Source organism: Molossus molossus, unplaced genomic scaffold (genome assembly GCF_014108415.1).
Source record: "Molossus molossus isolate mMolMol1 unplaced genomic scaffold, mMolMol1.p scaffold_m16_p_14, whole genome shotgun sequence".
Classification (NCBI taxonomy): Eukaryota; Metazoa; Chordata; class Mammalia; order Chiroptera; family Molossidae; genus Molossus; species Molossus molossus.
In genome coordinates, this window is record NW_023425349.1 from 36642231 (window position 1) to 36662787 (window position 20557).

Consider the following 20557-nt stretch of genomic DNA (forward strand, 5'->3'; position numbering starts at 1 on the left):
GGGGCCACCCTTCACAAGACCAAAGAAAGCCCTCCGAATGCAGCACCACCACAGAAATAGCTCGAGGGAAACTGAGTCACACAGACAGCCTCTCGCTTCTGCGAGTGTTTAAGACAAAAACATGAAGGGAAAAAGAGAGACAGAGAGAAACAGAGATAAAGTGATGGTATCTTGCAGGGGATTAAACTCAGTTTATTTGATTGTGTATACACTTTTCAAAGGAAACATTGCTGAGTTTTTTATTTCACCAGAGAAGGCTGCTGCTTTTGTTGTGGAAAAGAACAACGCTATCTTCTCCTCTGGGATAGTCAAGATAATGCATTCAGTCGGTATGGTCCTTTTTCTTGCATTTTGATGGAACGACAGAATGCAGGAGAGTTCACGCTGCTTACGAATTATGTACCCAAGAGGTAAAGGCGCAGTAGCTATCGCTTTGCACGCAACAAAAGTGACCACGGCTCTGAAATATAGAAAGGGAGAAGTGGCCCTCAAGGAATAATAGCTCAGGATCAGGTCTTTGGGGCAGACATATGTGATCATGAAACAACTCCCTGGAGAACAAAATGCGCAGCTGACCCTCAGGGAGCTCCCAGAGTGGGAACCTCCGGCAGGAAGGAAGAGCACAGGGAGCCGCAGCTGCCGGCCACAGGCTGCAGGCGCCGAGCTGGCGGGGCCGCGGGCCAGCGGGAAGGGCTCCTCACCGGGGTGCCTCAGCTTACCTATGGGTTCTTCAACTGGAGCAAGAGACTTCAGGAAACTGAGCCAGAAAATCACTTGATTCAGCTGGATCTCGTAAGGTTCTTCTAGACTGAAAACGACGACATGGACTGATGTGGGATCATTTGCAGCAAAATAGTCATAAGAGCAGAAGTACACGGGGTTTCCAGAGAACTCCCACACGCTGAAATCGCCAACTCCTGCAGAGAGAAATAAAGACGATGACCACGAAACGCCACCACCAAACTGCAGTCGCGATTTCTCTGGCACCTCGGGGCTGCCCGCAGGGACAGCGCCACCTTTATCCGTATGTCAGTGCATCTCCGTATAGATCGATACCGTGATGCCGACATATCTTTATGATGCAGGCCTACGTCTTTCTGGAAGGTCCCCGGGGCTTTTCTAGGGCCACCTCTTGGAGCACAGGCACTCTTGGGGGCACGACCCTCAAAGTTCGGCAGCTCAGGCCGTAGCGTGAAAAGTTCTGGACCACAGGAAGGGGCCCCTTTGAGCACGAGGAACCAGACTGGGGCTGGGGAGGAAGCCCGTGGAGGAGCAAGGGCGAGGGGAGGGATGGCGAGTGCTGAGGACACCCTCCTCCTTCCTCCGTGCTGCAGGGCCAGCTTTGCCCGGAGATCATTCAACTTCCCAGAGAGCAAAAGGTGCATGGACTTTAATTCTATTCTATTTGGGCCAGTGGTTCTGCAAATGGGGTTCCTGAACCGCTAGCAGCAGCATCACCTGGGAACCCCCAGATCTGACGATTACAAGTTCTGGGGCAGGGGCTGGGAGTCTGTTTTCACCAGCCCTCCCGAGGATCCAGGTGCAAGGGTTAAGAACCACTGCTTTGGCCCTGTCCAGTTTGCTCAGCAGTCAGAGCATCGGCCCGTGGACTGAAGAGTCAGGGGTTTGATTCCCAGTCAGGGGCACACACCTGGGTTGCATGTTCGATCCCTGGCCCCGGTTGGGTTGTGCAGGAAGCAACCGATCGATGTGTCTCTCTCACATCAATTTCTCTCTCTCCTTCCCCCCTCCCGCTCTATCTAGAAATCAATGGAAAAATATTCTCAGGTGAGAATTAAAAAAAAAAAAAGGACTACTGCTTCAGGTCACGCACATGGAACAGTCTATTTCTTCCTGGGTTCAGGATGATAAAAAGGCCTTCATAAATCGCCATTTTCTGAATGCCTCCCTGTGCCAGATGCTATACCAGGCCCTTTAATAAACATCAGCTCATAGCACCTTCATGGAGAGGGAAATGAATCTCAGAGAAACTGCTATATCCTCATTCTAAACCGGGTCTCAACAAGGCGGGTGCTCGTGTTCAAGTGGCTGGGGTCCCTGGAGCCCCGGTGTGCTTCAGGGAAGAGGCCGTGGTGGATGGAGAAAGTAAACCATCCCTGGTAACAGTTACAGTGTCACCCCCTTGGAAATGTTTGAGAGCAAGAACACACTTGAAATTGCTCATGAAATAAAAATTGCCTGTGTCTATATCAAAGCACTAGCCATCAATAAAGATGTATTTAAAAATAATTTTTCTATATTAGGTATGAAACTGTTAGAGGGATTGTATTTTATGAGATTTCCCATGCAAGTGGATGTATTAGGCCTGGCCAAGTAGCTCAGTCAGTTAGAGCATCGTCCCTGTATGCCAAGGCTGTGGGTTCGATCCCCAGTCAGGGCACATATAAGAATCAACCAATGAGTGCATAAATAAGTGGAACAACACATCAATGTTTCCCTCTCTCCCTCTCTCTCTCTCAAAACAATCAATCAACTAAAAAAAGTATTAATTTACTGGACAGTCATTTATTAAGCACCTATTGTGTGCCTGGTGCTTTGCAAGGAGCAGAGGAAAGCATGGTGTTTAGCTTTACTTTCTAGGAGTATTAACCAGCCCTGCTTCAGTCCTGGGTCACTTCCTACATCTCCACTGGCTCTCCCTCTGTCCCTTGTGGGGCTGTGACGGATGCCCACCTCACAGGATCTCTTAGGAAAACCACTCAAAACCCCAGCAAAGGGACAGGCGCTTGAAGTCCTTCCCCTCTGCGCTGGGCGGGACCTACCGTTCAAGTAGGCGTTCTGGATGTCGATGGCCTTGGTGGACTGGTCATCGGCGGAGCAGTGCAGGTGGTGGGACGGGGCCACGAACACTTCCAGCACCCCCTTGGTGAGGCCCGGCTCGAACATCATGCTGCGGCTCCGCACGCTCACGTTCTCGCAGCCCGGGTACAGGTTGCTGATGCTCACGGAGACTGTGGGCGGAGGAGACGGGTGAGGCCTGCACCGGGCAGCGTGCGCCTCGCTCTGCCTCCCGCCTTCGCTCACGCTTAGTCCTTCCCAGGCCGCTCCCTGTCCCCACCTGCTCCCGCTTCCGGCGGGGCTGTGTGCGCACCTTGGGTGCAGTGCAGCAACACTTCCTGGAGATGTTGGGCTGATTCTTTCTGTTTGCACCACCCTCCATGCCCCTGTGCCCACGGACTCCCAGGTTGCTTGCCATTTACTGCTGGTTCGGGTCAGCCAGTGGGAGGCACTGGAGAGGCTGGGAGGAAAGAAAGGCTGCCTCCTGGTCCCGTCTCCTGGCTGGTGGCTCAGCCTTTAGCTTCGTGTTTTCGGGAGACGTGACACCAAGGGCCAACTTTCTTAAGGCAAACAAGCTTCCTGCTGTTTGCTGATAAATGTGCCCACGCGGGCATCTCATGGGCATCCAGAGTGCTGGTCTGGAGTGACCTTAACCCACAGCAAGAGAGCTGGCCTGGCTCCCACCAGGGTGACACCGTGACTGCCAGGGAAGCTGACCTTGGACTAGGAACACTGGCACAATTATAGCAGCAATGGAAAATGTGTGCACACGAAAGTCCTCACTCAGAGGCTGTGTCAGTAAGAAGCTCTGGCTCAGGAGCCAGACACTCGGTGAGCTGCCTGCTGGGGGACCCCAGACAGCCTACCTGACCCCTCAAGGCTTCTGTAAAGTGGTGGTAAAAACACCCCCTAATCCTGTCTCGTGGATGAAATGAAGTTTCAAACATCCACATTTTGCCCAGTTCCACACACAGCAAGTGCTTGATAAGTGTTAGCGATACGAGCTAGCAACTTTATAATCATTCTAATGAAAAGTCCATTTTGGTTATTTATTTCCTCCAAGTTTCTGCTGTATTTAGAGACAAGCTGAAAGGGGCATACAAATCTCAGCCAACTGTCCCCCTGCACTGATGCTCAGACCTCCTTCCTTGCGGAGAGAATTACATAGGAACCCAAACTGTAAACATTTCTTTTCAACCTGGGGAATAGATACGACGTCCTTGTGACGTGATGGACAGAAAAGGAACCTGAGGTACGAGCCTTCAAAACTGACGTTGTTTAGGAAAATCCTGGAAGGTCTCTGTTCTTATCTTAGTGAAACATAAGTCCCTTGCTCTAAAGTGGGGTTCCGGAGACATAACCCCCAGATTGCACTCTTCCCTCTTGCTCACTGAGGGTGTTTCTCCCTGGGGAAGGGCAGACGACCCTGAAGTTCTGGATGTGAATCCAAAGGTAACTGTGTCTGAGGAAGGTAGGGGAAGACAGCAGAGCCTGCTTCCCTGGAGGTCATGCGGAAACCAGTAAGGAACCCTTCAAAACCTCCGACAACTCTGAATGTGCAGGACGGTGATCCCATGTGAACCTAAGTTTGTTGCTCTACGTCCGCAAATTCCTAGGTGTCCTTGCAGCCTTCCGAGAAGCAAGCATGGGTGAGGACATCGGGGGCCAATCCTCGGTCTGTGCGATCCGGGGCAGTATTAGTCCAGGTTCTCTGAGTGCAGGGGCAGCCCTGGGTAGACACACAATTCTGCTGTTCGCACAGCTGTCACTGTGAACGTCTGTATCTGTGACCGTGACTTCAGCGAGGCCCTTTCCTCGCTATTGCAGGACAGCTTGCAACGCTGGGCTACGGGAGGGTGACACCAGGCCCATAGCCGGCTAGACCACACCTGAAGGCCACCAAGGCGTGGACCAGTCAGCCTGGGACCAAGTGACCGCAACAACGCCACCACTCATCCTAGACCCTGACAGGGTAAGCACCTGATGGAGGGCCAGGGGCAGGGAGAGGCACCTACCTGCCGGCTTGGAAGCCAGGGGCGACGGCGGGAACCTGGTGGAGCTGGTGGAGGAGAGTCTGGGCCGGCGTCTCCGGAAGAAGCTCCTCAGCAGCCCACACTTGAGTGACTCCACCAGGGTGGTTTTCCCAGAGCCCGAGTGGCCGAACAGCTTCAGTTTGATTCTTGGCTGCAGGTTCTGTGTGGGTCGAAGTTGCTGGATGAAGAGTCCTCGGTGTGTATCCTGAGCACAGATGAAAGAGGACCTGTTAGTCACAGGAGAGAAGGTTCTACATAGAATTCACCTCTTTTTAAAATATATTTCTTATTGATTTTTAGAGAGAAAGGAAGGGAGGGAGAGAGACAGAAATATTGATGAGAGAGAACATTGCTCGGCCGCCTCCTGCTTGCCCCCCACTGGGGATCAGGCCCACAACTTAAGCATGTGCTCTGACCGGGAATCAAACTGGTGACCTCTTGGTCCCTGGGTCAGTGCTCAACAACTGAGCCACACTGGCTGGGCTAGAATTCACCTCTTTAACTACTTTAAAGTGTACCATTCAGAGGCTTTTAAGTACATTTAATTGATTTTTATTTTTTGTGGTACGTGCCCCTGGCAGGAACCGAACCTGGGACTCTCTGGTCCGCAGGTTGATGCTCAACCGCTGAGCCAAACTGACCAGGGCTAGGTACATTTAATTATTGTACAACTACTACCACTACCTAGTTCCAGAGTATTCTCATCACTCAGAAGGAGACTCTGCACCCATTAGCAGTCACTTCCCACCCCCCTCTCTGCGCAGCCCCTGGCAACCACCAATCTGTGCTCTCTCTAGGATTTGTCGATTTGCATCTGGAGGCATAATGAGTGGGCGGAGCGCTTCCTGTGAAGCAGGGTCAGCCCTGTGAGAGGGGCCCCGGGCACCTGCTCCTCTGTGTGGACACTGATGACTCCAGATGAAGAGAAGAAGGGCTTCATGAGGTAGAAAGCTAAATCATGGGGAGGGAGCTGGGGGACACAGCAACCTTTCCACTTTCTCACATATTCATTCATTCATCCGTAAACATTAATGAGGGCCTCCCATATGCTACGCAGTGTTGGGCATAGGAATGTCTAGACCCGCCCCAGACCCATGGCCTTGGGGAGATGCAGACATGTGGACACTGACATCAACTGTAACACGAGTGCTTCGGATGGGACGGTGTTGGCAAAATGCTCAGTGCACCCAGAGAATGTACCTCGAGGTCTACAGAGTGGAACATCAATCATGCCACCCTGCTCCATGCTGTCTCGTGTGCCAGCCTCACTTCCCCCTCCCCAGCCTGGCTTCCTGCTCTGTGACAAGGACCTGCTGGAGTTTTAACATGCAGCCTGAGGCAGGTTCCATCTCTTACCCAGGATGATCCCCCTACTCTAGCCTGTTAGCTTCCATGCACCCCATGAGGCCTATCTTGCCGAGATCTCACCTGGACTCTTCCTCCCTGGCAGGTTCAGGCCCACACGTGGTTCTCCGTCAGGACCACACCAGACTGCAGGGTTATTGCATCAAGCTCTCTCACTCTAGACTAGGAGTAGACTTGACAGGAGAGATGGTACCAGCACCTGGCTCAGGCAGGATGTTCAGTACAGAGGTGTGGTACAGATGGCTTAACTCAGAGGGAACCACGCAAGAGCATTTCAGAGGTAAGTGCCTTCCTGTCTCAGTGTAATCTCAGACTTGGCCGGGCCATTGCTTCCAGTTCTGAATCCTGGGAGGCACAAATTTTCTGCTGAGCTACCGTCACCCTTTCCCATGAACGACCAAACAAGCTCAAATAACAAACTCACAACTCTCCTGAAGGCTCCCAAGTTCCTATCCCTATTTTCTATTGATAAAGTGTGATCCCTCTTTCTCAATAGAGCAACGCTGCCCCCTAGTGGGCATTTCCAGAGACACTTTTAGTTCCTGTTGGGGATGCTACTGGTGGGGGTCTGAGGTGCCCCAATGTGTATACACAATGTCCTGAGCATTAAGAATTTTCCTGGGCTGACTTCTGAGTGTCTGCTGAGCATTTATACAGGAAGTTACCTGTTTATTACATCTGAGCTTAGGACTTAACTGCACCATTTTACACAGAACCCAGAGGGACTTGGGGGAGCAGGGAGGGGGCATGGTTTAATACATACTGAGTTTTCCACGAATGCAACTATTTTATAAATTGGTGGAAATATATGTATGTGTAATTCTGATTTTTCATGAGCTCTGTCCTTGCATTTCTGAAAATCATGCCAGCAGTGTTTGAGTTGCCTTGCCAGCCCTCTGATATCCCCGAGCACCTGCAGGCGTTGGCTCAGTGATTCTGTGCATGGGTCAGAGTATCTGCTGACTTCACCACACCCCCCTGCCCTGTGCCCCAGCATTTACATAATGAAACTCTATATTTTACTGTAAATACTTTTCTTCAATGTATTTGTTATATTATGGTTAGGGAATTTTATTAATCTTTTAAAATATGTTTTTATTAATTTTGGAGAGAGAGAGGATGGAAGAGGGAGAGAGAGAAACATCGATCGGCTCCCTCCTGCACACCCCCTACCGGGGATCGAGCCTGCAACCTGGGCATGTGCCCTGAGCAGGAATCGAACCAGTAACCTGTTGGTGCATGGGATGATACTCAACCAACTGAGCCACACTGACCAGGCCTCTATTAATCTTTTAAAATGATCTGAGTAGGTATGTTGTTATCCATGAATTTCATTTCAGGAGGCTAAAGAATACATCACTAAATGTTTGTTATACGATGTTGAACTGGCTAGGGCTAGAAACCATGGCTTGGACAGTTATCTATAGAACATGAGATTGTTCTTACTCTGATTTCTTCTTCTAACCTCAAAGACAAAGCGCTGTAGAGGACAGAAAAGGCTGGGCTATTTTGCCAGCAATTTCCTTGAATTATCATGCAAGTCGGCACAGAAGCTGAAAAGGTACTATTCTGAGATAGCAACTTATTGGGGTAGTGCCGACCATGTTGGAAGAAAAGGGGTGCTGGGTATCTCCTCGATGCTGTTTACTGTTGCAGATAAGCCCATGATGTCCTGAAGCAAATCTACCTTCCCTCATTTTAACTTAATCTTCAAAACCTGTCGTTTTATCTTCCCTTTAAATCAGCCCGCCCATGCACTGGCCGGTTTGGCTCAGCAGTTGGAGTGTGGGCCTGCGGACCAGAGAGTCCCAGGTTCGGTTCCCGCTAGGGGCACGTACAATAATAATAATAAAATAAAAATAAATAAATCAGCCCACCCCGCTCACACCTGCACGTACGGTGAGCCTCGGAACTGCCGTCAGTGTCCCGTGAGCATCACCTCCCGTTCTGAGTATCTCAGGGAACAGACTAATGAGTTCTCCACCTATTTCGTGACACAACTTCCTACCTAACACACACAGAGCTTTGTGTGAAGCCAGTGTCTGCTACTCCTGAGACAGAGGAAAGGCAGAAAACCTGCTCCAGCTTTAATCCCATCACCAGATTCTGGGTGCGCCGCGCGAGGAATGAGCCTAGAGCTCATTGTGTCTGTGTCCTGTCCTGTGGATCTTGCCACTTTGGCCAACACGTCAAACTCATCCGTCCCGTGGGGAGGATCGAGGGCACAGTCTTCTTCTCTGCAGGAGTTTCACAAGCCCTTCCACTCTGATGAGACTTGAACATGGCACCATCGGACAATGCTGCCCCAGCATGCTTCCAGAAGCCTCTCTGAACCAAGGCTGGCTTGTTCCCGTGCACTGAGGAGTCCTCTCTGTGCTCAGCGCTGCTCACGACTTCGCTCTCACTCCTTCAAATTCCACACTGGGCGGTGGTGGCCAGAAGCCGCTGCAATCTGTCTGCTTTCCGGGCCAGCCACAGACAGAGGCAAGAGGAGAGAGGCAGCTGGTGACAAAGACTACTTGTCCTAACTCTAGTAAGGTCCTCTGAGCCCTCAAGGTCTTGACCTTGGGCTTGTCCTTAGCCCAGTTAGTCCAATTTTAGCAAGAATCCTGTGGATTAGTTTGGTGACAATTCCTTCTCCCAGGCTGATCAAATTGCTCACCCCCACCTTTGATAGCGGATCACTTGGCCTGCCCACAGCAAGAATCCTGTTGAGTTTATGATCATTAAAACATCCTATTTTCCTGCTTCCTCTGGACCGCAGGCTGATGCTCTAACCGCTGAGCCAAACCGGCCAGGGCTCCTGCTTCCTCAACATCCCTGCATGGGCTATGAGATACGCCCAGGACCCCCAGTCTGTCTCTTACAGTCCTTAATAAGGGTCGTGAATTATTTTTTTCTTCAGCATCCGGGAGAGTGGAGACCCAAGACTTTCCGGTCTGCAGCATTACTGTCTCGTGTAGGACACCTTCCAGCTTACCTGTGCTGTCACTCACACTGCTTATTTAAACCTCGGAGAAACCTGTGTGGTTGATGTGGTCACGCTCCCTTTCAGATGAGGAAACCGAGGCTCAGAGAGGCCACGGGACTTCCCGGGCACAGACAGCACTCAACACCAGGTCTTCTTTCCACCACTGCCGCCCTTCAGGGAGGGGGGGCTCCTCAGAGGCAGGAAAGGGGGGCAGGGATAAACAAAGATGTGCGAGGTGAGGGTTTGTGGGAGTGAGTCACAAGCACTGAGAACGTCTGTCCAAGGAAGGCGGTTTCCAGTTCGTCCCGCTCAGAAGACAGACACTCCATTAGTGCAACGTGTCCATTGCAACGTTGAATTTCAGTGTAAAGTAAGATTTATGAGTCATTGCTACAAAAAGGCAAACAGAATGAGAACAGCCCTGCCTGCTCTGGACTTTCCCAAAGGGCGCACCTCATTCCAGCACCTCTTCTCCTAAGCAAACAACTCGGACTGCGGGCCTGTTAGCATCTTCCTGGGAGCTGTGGGGGCAAGAGACCAGAAACTGTGAGTCGCCGTCCGAGGGGGCTGCGCTTGTCTGAGTCCGTTACAAGCTCACATGCCGTTCCTCAAATAATAACTGTCCTCAAGAAATCTTTTTTTTCTCCAAGAAAATACTGCTTTGCTAGACCCACAGCTCAGCTTTGATGATGTCCTGAATTCTAGATGACCTCTCTCTCTCTCTCTCTCTCTCTCCATTGGAGTGGGGATGAAGGATTGCAGGGAGAAAAGGATTTTGTAGACTAAAAGGACCACAGATATCCCACCTCCCTCCTTTCCTCTGCCCAGAACCTTTGCACAACTCCCAGCCCCTCCCTTTCCCCCCCACCAGGAGCTGATGGCCTTGGCTGGGATTGATCCACACTCCACCTTGTCTTTGAGAAGATAAATCAAGAGACTGTTCTCTATGAAGACTGACAGAATCCGCCATAATCTTGAAACACCAGGAAAAACAAAAAGACTTGAGTCTTCTCCTTTTTAAGGAAATCTAGCTTCACACCCTGCAGGATGATCCCTCCTTGTGCTCACTAAAAATCTTGGAGAATCGGAATACAACCGAATTTTATAAAGATGTGTAGGACAGACAGAAGTTTCAGAACTCTCCCCCCAGGGGGTGGGTGCTGCAGTATCACGTTTCACCACTAGATGGTGCAGCAGGGGTCTCCCCAGCAATGCAGCTTCCATCAACCTAAGAGTGTGTGGTCAACAATGCAGGCTAAGGTTTTGATGCAGAGAGGCTCTGGAGACGACAGAATACCGATTTCTTTGGAGGGGGAGCACAAAATTCCATCAATAGCCTATATTTAACAGGAGCTACAAAACCTCTCTGTAAGCTTTAATCATATACTTTAAGTATTTGCAAAGTAATGTGAGCCTCCATTTGTATTCCTGCACAAAGGAATTGGGCCTTGACAACCTCAGTCCAAGCACCTTCATATCTCACCTGGCCACTGGGATCACCCTCTGTCTGGACCCTCTGAGCAGTCAGAGGTAACTACCTAAACCCTAAGTCAGATCTTGCTCCCACCAGCTCAATACACCTGAACCACCCCAATCTCTCTACCAAGCCTGGCCTACATCTCTGATCGGATGGTCCCAGGCATCATTCTCTGCCCAGACCACTGTGCTAAGGCTCCCCAGCCAGCCCCATCAACCTTCCTCCTTGGTTGGTTTCCTGGGACACACACAACTCTTTACTGCCCCAGGCCCTTTGCACTTGTTATTCCTTCTGCTTTCCACCAACCCTTTCTGGCTGCCTCCTATTTCTTGTCCTTCAGGTATTGGTTTAAATGTTGCCCTCAGAGAGGAATTCCCTGACCAGTCAGTGGAAAGTACCTGCCACCACCAGCCCCTACCTTCTTTCATTCCAGCCTATTTAAATCCCCTGCACTTACACCAGGGGGCAGCAAACCTTTCTGTAAAGGGCCTGGTGGTCTCTGTTGGGATTCCCAGGTATCTAGAAACCAGCCATAGACAACAGTCTAGGTGAAGGGGTATGGCTGTGTTTCAGTAAACCTTCATTTACAAAAACAGGTGGTGGGTCAGTTTGGCTCACAGGCCATCATTTGCCAACTCCTATCTTGCATTTTTCTTTTTTGTACATTGGCTGAGCCTTGTCTCTTTTGTTCACTGTGATCTCTCTGGTACCTGGAACAGTTCTTGGCATATAGTAGACACTGTAAATACCTTTTATAAAAATATGCTTTTTTATTGATTTTATAGAGAGAGGAAGGAAGAGATAGAAACATCAATCGGCTGCCTCCTGCACGCCTGCTACTGGGGATTGAGCCCGAAGCCTGGGCATGTGCCCTGACCGGGACAGTCCATGGGACAACGCTCAACCCACTGAGCCGCACTGGCCTGGCTTGTGAATGTCTTTTCAAAGAATATTATTTGGTTTCGGCTTTGCTCTTTGACTAAACACCCCTATTGGCGGGGAGAGCCCCCGGCAATCTGGGAAAGCCAGATAAATACACAGAGAGGTGACAGGCAGAAATTAAGACCCAGTGCTGATGGAGTAGCAATGCTTAATTATGCAAATGAAGCTTACTTGTGAATTTTAAATTCTGGGCAAATTCCCAACTTTGTCCTCTTTTCCAAATATTCCTGGGCACCTTTCTCACTGTCTAGTCTTGGGCTTAGGGAAATCAATTACTTTTAATATCAGCTTATGAAAAATCTGATCAGGAGGATAATCAAAATAAAAATAAGCCAACTCTCCAAACCTCCTGAAAGGAGTAGTTTAAAAATCAGATTAAGAATGGGACTTGCACCGAGAGTGAAATGGATGCAATAAAATCTAACTGAACCCTCCCCCATCATAACAAGCACCCTCTTTTTTTTTTTTTGGTGAGAGGGTTGTACCTAAAACCCAAGGTGTGACCCTGGGGATTTCCAGAGACCCCCAAAGCAATGGTGTGCTGGCCAACCCTCTTGCAGGGGGAAACAGCCCTGATTTTAACAGTTGTTAAAAACCTGCCACCGTGGCTGATTTCAAGCCCCCAATGTGGCGGCAAGGGACACACAGTTGGGAAGAGATGTGGCTGGAGGGCTTTCCCAGACAGTAGCAAAGGCTCCAGCACCCACTACCCACAAAGCACTTGGTGCTGACCTGGGTCAGAGCGGACCCTCCCCACCCAGCTCAGCCTTCCCCACAGGCCCGGGCGTGGCCACACTCACCCCTACCCGGCCCAGTTGCCCTGGCTGAAAGGTTTCATCTCCCCGTGGGTCAGCCCCCTGGGCTTCGGAACATGGAAACAGCCTCTCTCCTGGCCCGTCCTCTGCTGCCCCACACTGGTCAACAAGATGACTGGTTCCACTTCAGGAACACAAGACTCCAGGGCTTCCCTAGCAAACATTGTTTAAAAATACATTTCTAGGTGTGTCAGCTGATCAGAGGTGAAAACACAGGGAGTTTTCCTTTGGCTAATTTGGTTGGAAACAACATGGAATGGCTTGGCCATTTAAGGCCAACCTCCCTGCTGTCCCAGATACAGATTTCTCCACGAGCGTGTGTTTAGGATCGAGGGGTGAGTCTTCAGAGGGTGGCACCACCCAGGGGTTGTCAGAAAATGTGTGGAGGCCTTCTTGTGGCTTCCACAATGAACGCAGCAGGGAAACTGTCACATGAGATGCCGGGGTCCTGGGGTCCTGCGCGGGCAGGAAGCCCCACCCACCGACCACAGGAGAGTGTGGTGAGAAACGGCTGGACGGCCAACTCCTCCCTCTCTGGCTCCTCAGGAAGCGAGGTTCAGAGTCCTTTGAGGGAGTGACTGAGGTAAACAAATGCGTGGTTCTCCCTGGAACTGGATGGGAACGGGCCCTGGGTTATCCCAAGGAAAGTGATCCTGGCAGCCCCGCAGCCGGGAGCCCAGCGGGGCCGGCCCCCCGGCTGGGGAGGAAACCCCTGGAGCAGGCTTGAGCCCCTGAAGGAGCAGACATTTCTGTATCGGGTCTGAGGCTGGGCTCCGCACTTTGGGGCGTTCGAGTCCGGTTTCCTGCAAGAACAAGTGAGCGGGGCGAGGGAAGTTTTTCCAGACGGATCTCTTCCTGGAAGCACAGCGGAACCCTGCAGCAGCCTGGGACAGCTCCGTTTTCCCTGGTCGCCTGCCCAGGGCCTCTGTGGCCAGTTCACACCCCAAAGCACAAAGGTGTGAAAATACATTATTCTCTCTCCCACCCTCAAGGTGCCCCCCAACCAAGAACTACTATGAACATGCAACTTGCAGTGGCTGAGAAAGTTAAGACATTTTCATCCCTCCCCAGGCACTTTCAATGTATATGGCAGGACCTCTATGCCCACAGTTATTTGGGGCAATACTTTTTCAATCCGCACTTAAAAGGAATTAAATTATTTTGTCCTTCCTATAAAGTTTGTTTGTTTTGAAAAAGTATTATAGGTGGTTTGGAAAAATACAGTAATGTTTAAAGAAGAAAATGTTAATTACACTAGCAAAATCCCAAAACACCACTTTGAACATTTTCTTTCCGGGCATTTTACAAAAACACAGGTGGGATGATAATGTGCACATAATTTACCTTCTGCTTTGAAGCCCAGGAACATCCTAAGCATTAAACCCCTGTTACTGAAAACCTCTTAAAAATATTCTAATGGGCCCAGTCAGGGTGGCTCAGTAGTTGAGCATCGACCCATGCACCAAGAGGTCGCAGGTTCGATTCCCAGTCAGGACACATGCCCAGGTTGTGGGCCAAATCCCCAGTAGGGGGCATGCAGGAGGCGGCCAGTCGATGTTCTCTCTCATCAGTATTTCAAGCTCTCTCTCCCTCTCACTCTCTCTCTAAAATCAATAAAGAAAAAAAAATATTCTGGCCCTCACTGGTCTGGCTCAGAAGTTAGAGTGTCGGCCTGCGAACCAAAGTGTTGTGGGTTCAATTCCCGGTCAAGGGCATGTACCTGGGTTGCAGATTTGATCCCCAGCTCCAGTCGGGGTCATGTGGGATGCAACCAATCGATTGATATTTCTCTCTCTTTCTCTCTCTCCCTCCTTCCCTTCTACTGTATCTGAAAATCAATGGAAAAATATCCTTAGGTGAGGATTAACAACAACAACAACAAAATATTCTAATGGCCGAAAAGCATTCTATTCTATAGCTGTACCACAATTTGCTACACCTTATTGTTGGTCATCTGATATTTCCAACTTTTAGTACTGTGGTACAAATAACACTGCAATCAACTTTTCCCTGCGTTCCTTTCATTTCTTTAGGGTACAGTCCCAGACCTGGAGTTTCTCGCTGAAAGGGTATGACTGTTTTGAAGTCTCTTAATCCGCACTGCTATAATGTGGCTAGAAAGTCACACCTGCATCTACTTATTTTTGTCATGTTTCTTTAAACCTCAGCAGTGATGTTAAATAAACCAGAGCACACGTGCTCAAAACCTTAAGAGGGAAAGAAGCAGAATCAGCCTTCTCGCTTCCCCTCCACTTTACGGGGCTGGGGCACCGGTGACAGAGAGGCCAGCAGCCGGGAGGAGGCCGAGTGGTCTCCAAACACAGAGCAAGAAGTCCAGCAGGTCGCTGGTAACATTTTTGCAAACGGACATGCAAACCACGGGACAGGGACGGCCGCCTTTTCACACAGCCTGCGAGTCCGAAGCCCCATTCTCAGAGTTTACAGGGGAAAAGACAGATTTTCACATAAAAACAGAATTTCAGACCAATAAACCGAATGTCTCACCTTTCGGAGTCTTGCCAGGAGACCTGCTACATGTTCGTGCTGTTCCGATCTAGCGAGGTCTTCCGCCGTCTTTCCATCCTGTTGGAGAAAAATGATTAGTTATTTTCCTTCGCAGCAGAGAGCTGTGCTCCGTGCAGCGATCCTGTCACCGGAGGCAGAAACACGAACGAGGGTCAGAAGCAAAGAAGGTGGACAAAAAGAGCTCATCCTGGCTTAGCTCCCTGTCTGGGCAACCCTTATGTCACCTGGTGTCTAGGAGAGGACAAGTAGGCGGAACCGTCACTGGTGTTTTGAGGTCCAATGGTGGGACGGCTCCGGCCCCAGGCTTTCATCAAAGCCAGCACCTCATTAAAGGGCAGATGACTCGGGGAACCGTTCTCCAGTGAGGCAGACAGTCCAGCCTGTCATCAGACGCCAAACTCTAGTTAGTGTCAGCTAACATCTTAAAATACGTCCACAGGCAAACCTCAGCACCGATGTCATGCTACTTGCTGGTGCTAATTGCTGTGCATTCAGGAAAAGGCTTCGTTTAACAGACAATTATCTCTGAGGATTTTCAGGGAAGATAAAAGGAGGATGTGGACAAAAAAGGGGCCACAGAGTAAACCTGACAAGCTCAGGGAAGGCCTGCATGGCGGCCTTACAAACTCAGAGACCTAAAGTAACCACACAGGGTGGTCTGAAACCAAAGTTTCTTTTTTATCCTCATCCGAGGACATTCTTGCATTTATCTTCAGATAGAGTGGGAGGGAGAGGGGGAGGAAGAGAGAGAAACATCGATGTGAGAGAGACACACCGGCTGGTTGCCACCCACATGACCCCAACCGGGGCCGGGGATGAACTGCAACCGAGGTACATGCCCTTAGCGGAAACCGAACCCGGGACTCTCTGGTCCGCGGGCCGACAACGCTAACTGCTGAGCCAAACCGGCCAGGGCTGAAATCAAACTTTCTAACTAAAAGCTAGTCATGGTGGGTTGTGCTTTCCTAGGTTGTATCTCCCTGACAAAGGTCAGTTTAAAAAAAAATTTTTTTTTCTTTATTGATTTGAGAGAGAGAGGTAGGGAGAGGGAGAGAGAAAAAGAAACATCGATGAGAGAGGACATTGACTGGCTGCTTCCTGCATGCTCCCCACTGGAGATTTGGCCCACATGTGCCCTGGACATGTGCCCTGACTGGGAATCGAATCGGTGACCGCTTGGTTCATGGGTCCATGCTCAATCACTGAGCCACACCAGCTGGGTGCAAAGGTTAGTCCTCACCTTAATGAGCCTGTCTATTGTCTTTCTGCATCTATGATAACATACCTTCGGAATGTCAGGCTAATTTCCTTTCAGGGGTCAATCACTGTACCAGAGCACAGACCACAGAACCCCTCATTGTTATTGTTATTGTATTAATTGTTGACTGTTAACTACCTTATATCCACCAATGTGTCCTCCCTTCTAGTTTTTATCCAACCTCAGGGACAACCCCCTCCTTGGCTTTCTCCTACCTCCAGGGTCCCTAATCCCTAATCTATCACCAATGGGTTTCATGTAATCCTTTACATTTTCCTCCTTTGATTCTAATGTATAAAATAAGGTGCAAAACCGCCATTCTTCAGAGCATTTTCTCAGTCTTTTGAGATTTTTGCTCCCCAGCAATTGTCACCAAGTTTGGCCCAAATGCTCAAAAATTCTTACAGGTTTGGATGTTTCTCACGTTGACAAGGAAATGAGGGTCCACAGCACTTTGGTGTTTGCTTTTTAAGTAGAAAATGTCCACAGGGCTGCAGTTTCACAAATGCATTTGTTTCATGCCACAAACGTGCGTGACAGTGGCTGATGTTCACGGGCTCCTCTAAGCACCGCCCGACCCAGTGCCCCTGTGCACGGACTTGGGCATGGGGGGCGGGGACCACGGCTGTGCACACGCCACCCAGGAGGGCACGGAGGCTTAGCGACTGTTCCATAGTTTTAGAAATCATTATAAACTTAAACGCAGAAATGATGAGGAGCAGTTTCCACATTAATAAAAGCAATGTTTTTAAACAAGAAAAATAAGAGCCTTTTTTGGCCTATCTCTCAGTGTTTAGCAGTAACAACGTCCCATCCCCATGGAAGCCAAGAAATGCCCAAATCTGTGTAACAGCACATCTTCCAATTTCTCAAAGCAAGTCACTCCTGAGTGATGTGTGGGGTCTATTTAACCGTGTTTCTCAACCCAGGCATGACTGACACTGCAGCGGGTCCTTCTCCAGGTGGGACTGCCCCGTGCGCTGTGGGGTGCTGAGCAGCACGCTGGCCTGAACCACGAGGTGCAGCAGCATATTCCTCTCCCCCACGGGTCACCCCACAGAGTCCCCAGCTCCTGCCCAATACTCCCTGGGATGAAATCGCCCAGGTGAGGACCAGCACCTTAGGCGGAAGCTGGAAGCTTAGATGGTGCTCGGAGGAGGCTTTACAATCCTGTGCCATCTCTCTCTGCGACCGGAGGGTCCCGAAAAGTCTCCAGTGGGGAGGTGGGGCTTCTATTTTGCTTTGGGGGTGTGTTAGGTACCATATCAGAATTCATGCCAAACTAGATTTTATTTATTTATTTATTCTCACCAGAGCACATGTTTGCATTTATCTTCAGATAGAGTGGGAGGGAGACAGGGGGGAAGAGAGAGAGAAACATCGACGTGAGGGAGACACATGGAGTGGCTGCCACCCACACGGCCCCAACTGAGGCCGGGGACAAACTGCAACCGAGGTACGTGCCCTTAGCAGGAACCGAACCCAGGCCTCTCCGGTTGGCGGGCCGACGCTCTAACCGCTGAGCCAAACCGGCCAGGGCCAATCTAGATTTTTTACTGACTTGGTAAGAGGACTCAGTTTGGTGGTCCCGAACGCCACTGCACAGTGGAATCACTGGGGCCTTTGAGAGCTCCCACGGCCTGGCTCCCACCTGGACACTGCTTCTGCCACTCTGGGGTGTGACCTGGGAATCGAGATTCTCGGTGCTCTCGGGTAATTTTATTGCGCAGGAAAGTTTGGGAACCACTGCTCGAGACATCTGAGCCTCAACTTAAATTTTCTGTCTCCTGGCATGTCTGGCCATGATTATTTCAGCGGAACACCTCAGATCTACATACAAGACAGGTGAGGATGCTCAGTGACAAATGTTACTCTCCACCGTGAAGCCTCCCAAATGACAGAAAAATAATCCTGACCTTTGCACAGAACTTACACTTTGCAAAACACATTGCTCTAAAGGAAACTCTTCAGGCTTCCAAAAATGACGCCCGCCATTGTCGGGAATGAGTGTGAACCTGGGACTTCGAAGGACCCAGGTTTGAGTCCCAGCTGCACCTCACCAGCGGTGGCCAGTCACCTGGGCGCCTGGAGTCTGGGTTTCTTCATCTGAGAGATGGGAACAGACACACTCACTGCACAGGTTCTGAGCAGATGAGAGAAACCAGTGGAAAGAACCAACAAAGTACCAGGCACAGGCAAAGCAAGCACTGGTAATTACTAATAAAAGAGCAGGGGATTTCTCTAAACTCCCTGGTTTCTGTCTAAGAGGGACAAGGGTAGGAGCTGGATCTCTGCCACGTACCCTGAGCAAGGTGCTGACTCTCTGGGCTGTGCCTGGCCCACGAGCGACCCTTGCCTTCAGTGCCCTCCTTGTTACAAAGGATGGTCCGGGAAGGCTGCAATGAGGGGGTGATACTGAGTCAAAACCTTCAAGAAGAGGCGAGAGAGCACGCCATTTGCATGCCTGCAGAAGTCCCGCGCTTGCGGTGTGGATAGCTGGCATGTCTGAAGACGTGGCTGGTGCAGGAGGAGCAAGGGAAGGAGGAGGAGCAAGCGATGGGGTCAGGGAGCCCCCACCCCATAAGGACTTGTACCCTGACAGAGAGGTGGGACACGATCTGACTCACGTCTGAACAAGGTCATGCAGGCTGCCGTGTGAGGAACAGACTGCGGACGGGTGAGGGTGGAAGAAGGGCGACCAGTTAGGAGACCGCGACAGATTACATGTGCTCATGGCCAAGGGCTCACAGTCTTGTGGGAGACTCAACCGTCAATTCCAACAGAGCAAGGAACAGGAGCAAATCACACCTGCGGAGGGCGCTGACAAAGGAGGCTCCCTGGGCTCCGGCGGAGTGCTGAGGTGAGAGGGAGTGTCCTGAAATCTCCTGCCACTGGCACCATCCGCTACCGAGTGCCTGCTGCGAGGCATTAGAAGTCTCACACTGAAGGCAGAAGCCATCATGGTGCCTCAAGGTGTGCTCCTCAGTGGGGAGCACGCGCCATAAGGGTCACACCACCCCCTGCTGGACACCAAGTGTTAGACGCCGCAGCAAATTATCCAGATCTAGCTAGGATAACTAAGGACGGTGGTGACACTAAACAACAGATTTCCAACGTGGATGAAACAACCTTCTATCAGAAGAAGATACCACCTAGGACTTTCCTGGCTAGAAAGAAGTCAATGCCTGGCTTCCAAGCTTCAAAGGACAGGCTGACTCTGCTGTTTCGGGGCTCCTCTAGCTGGTAACTTGAAGTTAAAGCCAATGCTCATTTACCATTCTGAAAATCCTAGGGCCCTTCAGGATTATGCTAACCCTGCTCTGCCTGTGCTCTGTCGGTGGACAACGCCTGGTGGCAGTGGATCTGCTGACGGCATGTTTACTGAATGTTTTAAGCCCACTGTTGAGGCCTACTGCTCAGAAAAACAAAGATTCCTTTCCAAATGTGACTGCTCCGGGACTGCACCTGTCACCCCAGAGCTCTGGCGGAGATGGGCACGGAGATGCGTGTTTCATGCAAACACAGCACTCATTCTGCAGCGCATGGGTCAGGAGTAATTTTAACTTTTAAGAGTTATTATTTAAGAAACACATTTTGAAAGGTTATAGCTGCCATAGATAGTGATTCCTCTGATGGATCTGGGCAAAGTAAATAAAAAACCTTCTGGTAAGAACCCATCATTATAGATGCCACTAAGAATATATGTAATTGGGAACAAGTCAAAATACCAACATCAACAGGAGTTTGGAAGAAGTTGATCCAACCATGGAGGTTTTGGAGGGGTTCAAGACTTCGGTGGAGGAAGTAACTGTAGGTGTGGTGGAAACGGCAAGAGAACTAGAGTTACAAGTGGAGCCTGAAGATGGGACTGAATTGCAGTTGCCTCATGATAAAACTAACAAGACGAGGAGTTAGTTCTCATGGATGGACAAAGAAACTGGTTTCTTGAGATGGAATCTACTGGTGAAGATGCTGTGAAGCCCTGGCCGGTTTGGCTCAGCGGTTAGAGCGTCGGCCCGCGGACCAGAGAGGCCCGGGTTCGGTTCCCGCTAAGGGCATGTACCTCGGTTGCAGTTTGTCCCCGGTCTGGTTGGGTTGTGTGGGTGGCAACCAGTCGATGTGTCTCTCTCACATCGATGTTTCTCTCTCTCTCTTTCCCCTCTCTCGCTCCCACTCTATCTGAAGATAAATGCCAGAATGTCCTCGGGTGAGGATAAAAAAAAAAAAAGATGCTGTGAAGACTGCGGAAATGACAACAAGGGATGTAGAATATCACATACACTTAGTTGATAAAGCAATGGCAGGGTGTAAGAGGATCGACTCCAATTTTGAAAGAAGCTCTCCTGTGGGTGAAACGCTATCAAATGGCCT

The 20557-nt window shown here is 50.3% G+C and overlaps 1 protein-coding gene across 14 annotated transcripts in view; it reads right to left on the bottom strand.

Annotated features, from left to right (window-relative positions):
* The window catches only part of DAPK1 (death associated protein kinase 1), a 170073-nt gene that overhangs the window by 8349 nt on the left and 141167 nt on the right, over positions 1–20557 (bottom strand). For 13 of the 14 annotated variants that reach the window (XM_036260774.1, XM_036260775.1, XM_036260776.1 and 10 more), the window contains 4 exons: positions 14908–14985; positions 4815–5037; positions 2784–2972; positions 720–917 (listed from right to left, as the gene is read on the bottom strand). In XM_036260774.1, coding sequence (XP_036116667.1) covers positions 720–917; positions 2784–2972; positions 4815–5037; positions 14908–14985 — 688 coding nt within the window. The remainder of the gene's footprint in view (positions 1–719; positions 918–2783; positions 2973–4814; positions 5038–14907; positions 14986–20557) is intronic. The other variant, XM_036260773.1, reaches the window with a different exon arrangement.